Below are 9,925 nucleotides of genomic sequence, written 5' to 3'. Positions count from 1 at the left end.
TGAATAGCCAGTCCAACATGGATGTATCAGTGAGTATTCAGATATGGTATTCCTCTACTTTCAATTCTCCTTGTATTGTCGTATGTAAGCATTCATGAATTTTCAAACAGCTCACAAAGGTGTTGTGCAACAGTTTACAAAGTGATTCTTTCAGAAGTCCTTCCCCTAGAGGTTTCATCTTTAGCATATTTTCCTCACTTTGAGAAAAGTGTGAAGGGCGTGTGAGTTGTGAAGCCACTGTAAAACAGGTGTGAAGAACTACGGATTAACAGCCTGTGCTGCGATTTAACTGCTGCAAGACAAGGCTTTCAGTAGTGTTAGGTTTAAATTATGTTACATTTAAGTTGTGTGACAGACCAGGATATACAGTGCATTTGGAAAGTATGCAGACCCCTCTCTTCCTTCCTCATGCGTATATTTCTTTCCTTTTCTCTCTTTCACCTCTGCCGGACAACAAACCCTCTGAAAATCAGTAGTTCTACTGAGATTTCCATAAGTATTCAGACCCTTTACTCAGTACTTTGTTGAAGCATCTGTGGCAGCGATTACAGCCTCGTGTCTTTTGGGGTATGACGATACCCGCTTGGCACACTTGTATTTGGGGAGTTTATCCCATTCTTCTCTGCAGATCCTCTCAAGGTCTGTCAGGTTGGATGGGGAGCATCACTGCACAGTTATTTTCAGGTCTCTCCAGAGATGTTCAAGTCCAAGCTCTGTTTGGTCCCCTCAAGGACATTCAGACTTCTCCTGAAGTCACTCCTGCATTGTCTTGGCTGTGTGCTTAGGATCGTTGTCCTGTTGGAAGGTGAACCTTCGCCCAGTCTGAGGTCCTGAGCGCTCTGGAGCAGGTTTTCAACAAGGATCTCGCTGTACTTTACTCCTTTCATCTTTCCCTGAAAGACATCCCCCACAGCATGATGCTGCCACCACTATGCTTTACCGTAGGGGTGGTGCCAGGTTTCCTCCAGATGTGACACTTGGCATTCAGGCCAAAGATTTCAATCTTGGTTTTATCAGACCAGAGAATTTTGTTCTTTAGGTGCTTTTAGGAAAACTCCAAGCGGGCTGTCATGTGCCTTTTACTGTGGGATCTTCAAAAGGTTCTACGATCCTCAAAAGGTTCTACAGCTGCACCATCGAGAGCATCCTGACTGGATGCGTCACTGCCTAGTATGGCAATTGCTCGGCCTCTGACCGCAAGGCACTACAGAGGGTAGTGTGAACGGCCCAGTACATCACTGGGGCCAAGCTTCCTGCCATCCAGGACCTCTATACCAGGCAGTGTCAGAGGAAGGCCCTAAAAATTGTCAAAGACTCCAGCCACCCTAGTCATAGACTGTTCTCTCTGCTACCACATGGCAAGCGGTACCAGAGCGCCAAGTCTAGGTGCAAGACAAGAGGCTTCTTAACAGCTTCTACCCCCAAGCCAAAAAACTCTGAACATCTAGTCAAATGGCTACCCAGACTATTTGCATTGCTCCCCCCCACAGCACACCACTGCCACTCTCTGTTGTCATTTATGCATAGTCACTTTAATTAACTATACCTACATGAACATACTACCTCAACTAACCGGTGTCCCCGCACATTGACTCTGTACTGTCACCCCCTTGTATATATTGTTATTTTTTACTGCTGCTCTTTAAATACTTGTTATTTTGATCTCTTATTCTTATCCATTACTTTTCAAACTGCACTGTTGGTTAGGGGCTCATTAGTAAGCATTTCACTGTAAGGTCTACATCTGTTGTATTCGGCGCATGTGATTAACAAAATGTTATTTGATTTATATAGACAGATGTGTGCCTTTCCAAATCATGTCCAATCAATTGAATTTACTACAGGTGGATTCCAATCAAGTTGTAGAAACATCTCAAGCATGATCAATGGAAGCGGGATGCACCTGAGCTCAATTTTATTTTTCTTATATTTTTCTTTAACCAGGTAAGCTAGTTGAGAACAAGTTCTCATTTACAACTGCGACCTGGCCAAGATAAAGCAAAGCAGTGCGACAGAAACAACAACACAGAGTTACATGGAATAAACAAGCGTACAGTCAATAACACAATAGAAAAACAATATAGTCTATATACAGTGTGTACAAATGGTATGAGGAGGTAAGGCAATAAATAGGCCACAGTAGCAAAGTAATTACAATTTAGCAGATTAACACTGGGGTGATAGATGAGCAGATGATGATGAGCAGATGATGGTGCATAAGTAGAAATACTGGTGTGCAAAAGAGCAGCAAAGTAAATAAAAACAATATGGGGATGAGGTAGGTAGATTGGGTGGGCTATTTACAGATGGACTATGTACAGCTGCAGCGATCGGTTAGCTGTTCAGATAGCTGATTTTTGAAGTTGGTGAGGGAAATGTAAGTCTCCAGCTTCAGCGATTTTTGCAATTCAATTTCGAGTCTCATAGCAAAGGGTCTGAGTACTTATGTAAACAAGGTATTTCTGTTTTTTATTTGTAGTGAATTTGCTAACATTTCTAAAAACCTGTTTTCGATTTGTCATTATGGGGTATTGTGTGTAAAATCAAATCACATTTTATGTGCGCCGAATACAACAGGTAGACCTTACAGTGAAATGCTTACTTACACTGTAAGGTGTTGTATTGAAAAATAAAGTTTGATTTGATTTGATTTTACACACAATACCCCATAATGACAAATCGAAAACAGGTTTGTAGAAATGTGTAGATTGATGGGGGCATTTTTTCATTTAATCCATTTTGAATAAGCTGTAACGTAACCAAATGTGGAAAAAGTCAAGGGGTCTGAATACTTTCCAAATGCGCTGTATTTGCTTGCCGGTCTGTAGGTGGCCCTCGCATCAAGGAATCTGAAGAGGCTGAATTTCCTTAGGCCTCAATAATGAGTTAAAATGTTAAAAAATGATGATTGAAGTCATTCAAACCAAACCAACATTGCTACAAAACACAAACAAATGAACTATAAACATGCAGAAAACAGCGGTAAGGCATTGACAAGGGAACATTCTGCAATTCCATGCACTCCAACAGCATGTCAACGGTGCTCAGTGCCAGTGCTGACGAGGGCTTTGGCGTTTGGTTACATTTCCGTTATGTTAAACCTTCTTTGCTGTGGAAGCGGCCTTCGTATGTACCTTGTGGTATACCTCATTTGACCTTTGACCTTTGAACCCCATTTGACCGGTGTCCCCCCCTCTCTCCTCCAGGACAATGGGGAGGATGCCCACAGGATCGCCCCTTCTCCGGTGGTCCACGTGCGGGGGCTCTGTGAGTCAGTGGTGGAAGGGGACCTGGTGGAGGCCCTGGAGAAGTTTGGCAACATCTGGTAGGTGATGTTTCTTGTTGTCTGTTCTGCTTTGAGGGACATGCGGCAATCTTTTGCCTCATTTCCATTACATGGATGCCTGTGCATATGATTATTTTAAATGTACTATAGAACTGTAGTGCATTACAAAACTGTATTCATAGTTCAGAGTGGCACTTACTGTGAGTTTTCACTTACCAACTATTATATTACTAAAATCAAATCAAATTTGATTGGTCACATACACATGGTTAGAGGATGTTATTGCGAGTGGAGCGAAATACTTGTGACTATACATTTTAGTTAGTATTCTAATACTATTATGCTTCTGAGCAGCTCACTGATTGAATGCATCAACAGAATGTATTGAGATGCATATTTTTCCCCTGTGTGCAGTTTGATTGTTTTTCTCCAACATAGCTAGTCGGACTGGACTCTTTGTCCTGTTAGAATACAACTCCCTTTTTCTTGATTTAAAAAAAAAAAATCTCCCATTAGCCATTTCTTGGGGAATCCATTTTGAATCCATTTAAATCTAATAACAATCTCCCAGTTATCATATTTCTCGTAGAACAAGGGCCATTAAGGGCTTGGAAAACATTAACGTGTGCCATTTAGGACCTGTATTTTTAGCTCATGTCTGTCCTCTAAATTGCCTGCTTTTAACATCAGACCACACATGTTTACTCAAGAGTATAGCTGCTCAGGGGACAAACATATGATATTTTTATTGCGTGGACTGCCTGAGGAAGCCTCATTTGGGGCACTCACACAACGGGGAATACGCAGCAGAGGCCTATTTGCAGAGCCCCTTCATGTTCACTTAGAGAATCTAGAAAGTTTTGATTGGAAGTTGAGGTGAATTTGGGTGAGATTTGGAAAAAGACAATGACCCCGTAGACACATTTAAGTTGCACAACTGATATACAACGCATTCGACGCAACGGTTGTGACACAAGGAAGAGTTTTTCTGCACAGAAGTATTGATACACACGTTTTGCGGAGACAACAATGGTGGTGTAGACTTTTTTATGCAGACAAACTCTCCATTGTATCACAAACATAGCAGTTGTCTCACAACCATTGTGTCAAATGTGTTGTACATCAGTTTTACAACCTTAGTGTGTACGGGGCCAATATGCCTGTGATTATTGTAAATATCTCTCTGCCTCCATCCATCCCAGTGTCACTTGATATTTCCGTAACTCGGAGGGGTCACCGCTTTGAGGATATTATGGGATGTGGATTTGATTGCAAAGGACTTGACTTGCACACTGGTAGAGTAGGTTTCCCGGTGCTGTAGTCGGAATTGAGATCAGGCGAGGTTATTTTTAGGTCGGTGCAATATCGATATACTGTAGACCCCTCCGAGAACGCCTTAGGCAGACATATTGTGACACGGTGAACGGGAGCTGTCAGCTCCACTCAAACAGTAACCTCAAAGACAGCATTCCGATTAGAATGATGGGGAGGCTTTATTGTGCAATGTTATTTATGGGGGTGGAGTGTGCTCTGTCTGCAATTTAAGTAGCGCATTCTCTGGTACTTTTTGTTGTTCTTTCAAAAATCAATAAGGTATATATTTTGGGGCCTGCGGGTATAATGCATTATCATGCATTTATAATGCAGGGATGACCACCTTATAATGTCTTATAATCACCATCATCCAATACCAGCCATTCTTAGTATATATTGTAAGATACTAGCTGGATGAATAGTTGTTGACTGTAAAATAAAGCATAACCAGAGGGACATTTTATTTTAACTTATGTTGAACTCTTTCTAGTTCAACAAAAATAGAATGCACGGTGAACAACAGCACCTCTGGAGAGGCGGGAACTATAAAAGAGTTTGGTTTCTATCTGGGGTCTCTTCACAAATGTTGAGTTACAAAGCAATAACCTCAGTGTGTTTTGGGGTTCTGTTAGACGAGACAAATTCTCACACGAGCATCCAGTTTTGTTTTACCATCTCTGCATGGAGTCTGTATAAGAAACACATTGAGGTGTCTAACTAGGGAACTGGGGGAGCTAAAATTGAATACGGGCCACTGAGTGAAACACTGGCTAGGTCTTCAGTGTGTGGGGACGCTTACTGTGTATGAATGCTGTCTCTGTTTCCTGTGGCAGGATGTAGATGATTCCCGAATGCTGATTCTGATCGATATGATTGTTGCCAAAGGAGAGCTGTGTAAAGAGAAACATATTAGCTGTAGGGCTTGTTGCTTACTAATTCTAAAGTTGAGGACGATAGTATGGTTATGGATTGTACATCAATGGAAGAGAATGTCTTCCTCCTAGGGAGTTTTTTCCTTTTGCTTGCTTTTTGGGGGACTAGGCCATGTTACTGTAAAGCACTTTGTGACAAATGTTGATTTAATTTATTAGATCATTAAAAGTGGCTGCTCCAGCCAGATACAACATTACATACATAAAACATGATTGAGGATAAAAACACATTTAACGCCCTGAGGTTTATTTCCATTCTGGTCCTCTTTGGCAGCAAGATGGCAGGTACTGTAGACTCCAGGTAGTTTCCACTATCACTGTTTTCAACAGATATTGCAGTCGGATTATTTTGGTTGAGTGTTGCACAGCATCTGACAAAAAGGGAAACCGTTTCTCTGTCATGAGACAAAATGACAAACCCGCACGACAATCGTGTGCCGTATTCCATAGATGAAATCTCAGAACCCATAACCACATTCATGCCAGGTAACGTAAACTCACGTAAACTCGTACATCGTCTTGGTCCGCACAATTGCCCTTATTTTAGCGCCCCAAAAACGTAATACTTCCAGATCAACTGTAATGTCAATAACATTGTAAAGCACAATTTCTCCTATTTCCAACAGAATCAATAACATGACCTAAACGCTGCCCGTTTCTGCATAATTCAAGCAGGCAATGAGCCCCATCGGGTCTTTTTAAAAATGGCGGGTGGGGAAGCGAAACTAATGCGTGATAGTGAGAAGGAGAGATGTTGTGTGGGAAAATAGCTTTTTTTCACTAGATCTGTCCAACTTATCACCTTATCGCCTCTATAATGTAAATAAAACACTATAAAGAGTTTATATAATGTGTCATTACATACCTATTTGAAGGTTTGTGTCGAATTTGAATCGGGTTTTTAGGGCGGTGCTAAAGTGATCTTAGAAGTAAATAGCGGCTTTGAGAATGTTGATCGCATGCAATGATGACGAAAAAAAATACTAGGTATCCCCCCCTTACCCCCGTCACTGTACATTTCTTGTTTTTAAAGGATGATAGAAGTGCTACACCTGGTGGAGAGAGATTGTAAGACAGAAATAGTTGCTTTATCCGTGCTGTACGTTACGACATGACACGTCAAGATGTAATGGAGGGTCGGTTTTTTAAACTTTTCTCCAATACTATAGAGCCATTACCATGTCGATCAACGCTTGAATAGAAACGTAGTTCACACCCCAGATTTTGAAGTCAACACAGTCGTTACAGTCCCATTAGTTTTCTTTGTAGCCTCGTTTGAATGTTGCGGTTGCGCACATTTGTACGGAATGGGGTGAGTTTACGTTAGCTATCAACATTTTCTAAATTTCGTCAGTCACCAGAGGTCAGCCTCGATGTTGCGGTGGGTTACTAATTGTGTCTTTGTCATTGGGTCTTCCTTTGACAGCTACGTCATGATGATGCCGTTCAAGCGTCAGGCGCTGGTGGAGTTTGAAGCCATGGAGAGTGCCGACCAGTGCGTGACATGCGGTGCCAACGAAGCGGTCTACATTGCCGGCCAGCAGGCCTTCTTCAACTACTCCACCAGCAAGAGGATCACGCGGCCAACTAACGCCGATGACCCCAACAGTGGCAACAAAGTCCTGCTCCTCTCCATTCAGAACCCCCTCTATCCCATCACCACTGTAAGTTCATGAACTTCATGCCAGTTCAGTGCAATGGTTGAGTTTACAATGTTGACAATAGTTTAGTTCACTATGGTTTAGTTTACAATGGTTTAGCTTTCAATAGTTTAAATTACGGTAGTTAACCCACTGGGCACAAGCTGGTTAAATCAACGTTGTTTCAACGTAATTTGTCAACATATTGTGATGTGGAATCTACGGGGAAAATACATTGGATTTGAAAAAAGTAATCAATTGTCATCAACTGTTGTTTTGAGGGGTGTCATTTCAACCACAGGATTATGTCATCAAGGTGACCAATTTTCAACATAGACAAACCTTGTATAAAATATGTTGAATTTGTACAAATTTTAACAACGTCATATTTTCAACGTAATATCCACTATAAGAAAAAAACAATGGGCTGGGCAGCACCTCCTACTGGACAGTCGATCTATCTACAGCTATTCCTTCAGTCTCCCATCCAGGGTTTTAACCAAGCCCTGCTTAGCATTGATATATGTCACAGACTATTAACCATAATATACTAATATATATGCCATTTAGCAGATGCTTTCATCCAAATCGATGCATGCATACATTTACTTGTGGGTGGCCCTGTGGATGGTCCAGGGACTCGAACCCACAATCCCGGCTTTTCAAGCGCCATGCACTACTGAGATGACCCTGGGTTTATAAACGCGGAAATCGACTCTGCCGCTCGAGCATGCTTTTGTGGCACAGTCGATAGCACGCCGGGCTAGAAGGTCGAGGGTGCGAGACCTGCTCACTGCTGTTCCATTCCATTCCATTCCATTCCATTCATTACATTACATTACATTACATAACTGAGCCATACAGGACGACTTTGTTGGCGCCGCATGTCGCACACTGGTCGGCACTGTCCGTCTCTTTAAACTCCACCAGCGCCAGGCGCTTGAACGCCATGACATCGCTGTCAAAGGAAGAACCATTGACAAAGGCACAAATTAGTAACCCGCCGCAACATCGAGGCTGATCTCTAGTGACAGACCAAATTTAGAAAATGTAGATAGCTAACTAGTATGGAACGTGGTCATAGGTTCAGAGATTACACCTACAGAATACGGCACACGATTGTCGTGCAAATTTAGCGATTCTGTCTTTGCCAATGTGCTATCGTGAGAATGATTGTTGAGAAATCTCATTGTTGCTATGAAAGTCATTCCAAAGGGTAGGGTCACAGAGAGGGTCACAGAGAGGGTCACAGAGCAAATGGAATGTAACCATACTTTATCGATCATTCTGCGTATCATCAATGACGCTATTCAGGCCTATGTAGCATTTGGGACGTAATCAACAGCTGTTGTTTAAATTCAGCCCAGGATTCAACAAAAAATAGACAATGCATGTACGCCTAGGGTTTCACGCTTTAGTTTATTTTGAAATGGAATCTACGAGTTAATAGTGCTATCCAAGCAGAAGATGCATCTCCTTCAAATGTTGATATTTGGTTGTGTTGACAACCAAACACAATTCAATATCGCTTTTGCAACACGGTAAATAGCCTATTAACTTGTCGACAAGTTAACAAATGATATGTTGGATTCATGTCTCCATCGCAACCAAACAATATATGTTAAAGACTAGAATAAAGCCAATGGCCCAGATGGAACAATCCAAGCAGTAGATAGATATCCTTTAAATGTTGATATTGATTGCATTGTCAACCAAACACAATTCAATATTTCCTTTGTAAGACAGTAAATAGCATAATGTTAAGGCTATCTTTACAAACTAAAATAACAGTATTTATTCAACCTCAACATGAGTAACACATCCAAGACTACATTTTGAGTTTACTGTAACTATACATGTATTCTTATAGAAAGCGTTCAGGGTCGCAGGTCTGTAGAAATGTTTGCAATTGCGATAATAATCTGTACAAAAACTCAAACGCCATGTATCCACCATGTTCTTTAATGTAGTCTCAGGTTACTGCAATCTAGGTCATGTGGTTGTGCTATTAGATCAAGCACAGTGATAACACATTAAGTTGTTGTATCTAGGTGAACTAAGTATCTGACATTCCAATTTGAACTTTGGTGTGCTTTTAAATGGTTGAAAGCGCGGTGATAACACGTTGGGAATTCAACAAACTTTTGGCCGTCTTTTTGAGTGTGTGTAAATAGGTTGGAACCACATTGATCAACGTATCTACCAAATATTACCCAATTCTCCATGTTGAAATGACGTTGTGTGCCCAGTGGGAAGCTTGCAAGGATTTTGTTCACAATGGTTTAGTTTACAATGGTTTAATTTAAAATAGTTTAGTTCACAATGGTATGGCTTACGATAGTTTCGTTCATAATGTTTTAATTCATGATAGGTTTGCTTATGATGGTTTAGCTTACAGTATTTTAGCTTACGATGGTTTAGTTCACGACACAATGGTTAAATTTGTGATAGTTCAGCAATGGTTTTGGTCACAATACTTAACAATGTTTAAGTTCAGAATGGTATAACTTTACAATGGTGTTGCTTACGATGATTTAGTTTACAGCGATTTAGCTTGGGTTTCCCGAAAGCCTTGTAGCTAATGTGGCATGTTATTTATCTCGACAACCCAGCTGCTCAGCCACAAGAGAGTAACGTAAAGTCTAAAATGTATGTTTAACTGACAGTCAATGAACAAATATAATCAAAATGAACAAATATGAACAAATATAATCAAAATAAGCCAGATTAAATACTTTTTGACGTGCGTTGTT

The 9,925-nt window shown here is 41.0% G+C and overlaps 1 protein-coding gene across 1 annotated transcript in view; it reads left to right on the top strand.

The window, feature by feature from the left end:
* Nucleotides 1–9,925, top strand: part of LOC112266100 (heterogeneous nuclear ribonucleoprotein L-like) — a 58,197-nt gene that overhangs the window by 26,985 nt on the left and 21,287 nt on the right. The window contains exons 2-3 of the mRNA XM_024443581.2: nucleotides 3,207–3,325; nucleotides 6,959–7,196. Of these exons, the coding sequence (XP_024299349.1) occupies nucleotides 3,207–3,325; nucleotides 6,959–7,196 (357 nt within the window). The remainder of the gene's footprint in view (nucleotides 1–3,206; nucleotides 3,326–6,958; nucleotides 7,197–9,925) is intronic.

The sequence above is a fragment of the Oncorhynchus tshawytscha genome, linkage group LG02 (assembly GCF_018296145.1).
Source record: "Oncorhynchus tshawytscha isolate Ot180627B linkage group LG02, Otsh_v2.0, whole genome shotgun sequence".
Taxonomy (NCBI): Eukaryota; Metazoa; Chordata; class Actinopteri; order Salmoniformes; family Salmonidae; genus Oncorhynchus; species Oncorhynchus tshawytscha.
The sequence above is the reverse complement of the archived record's forward strand: the minus strand, read 5'-3'. Positions and strand labels throughout refer to the sequence as shown.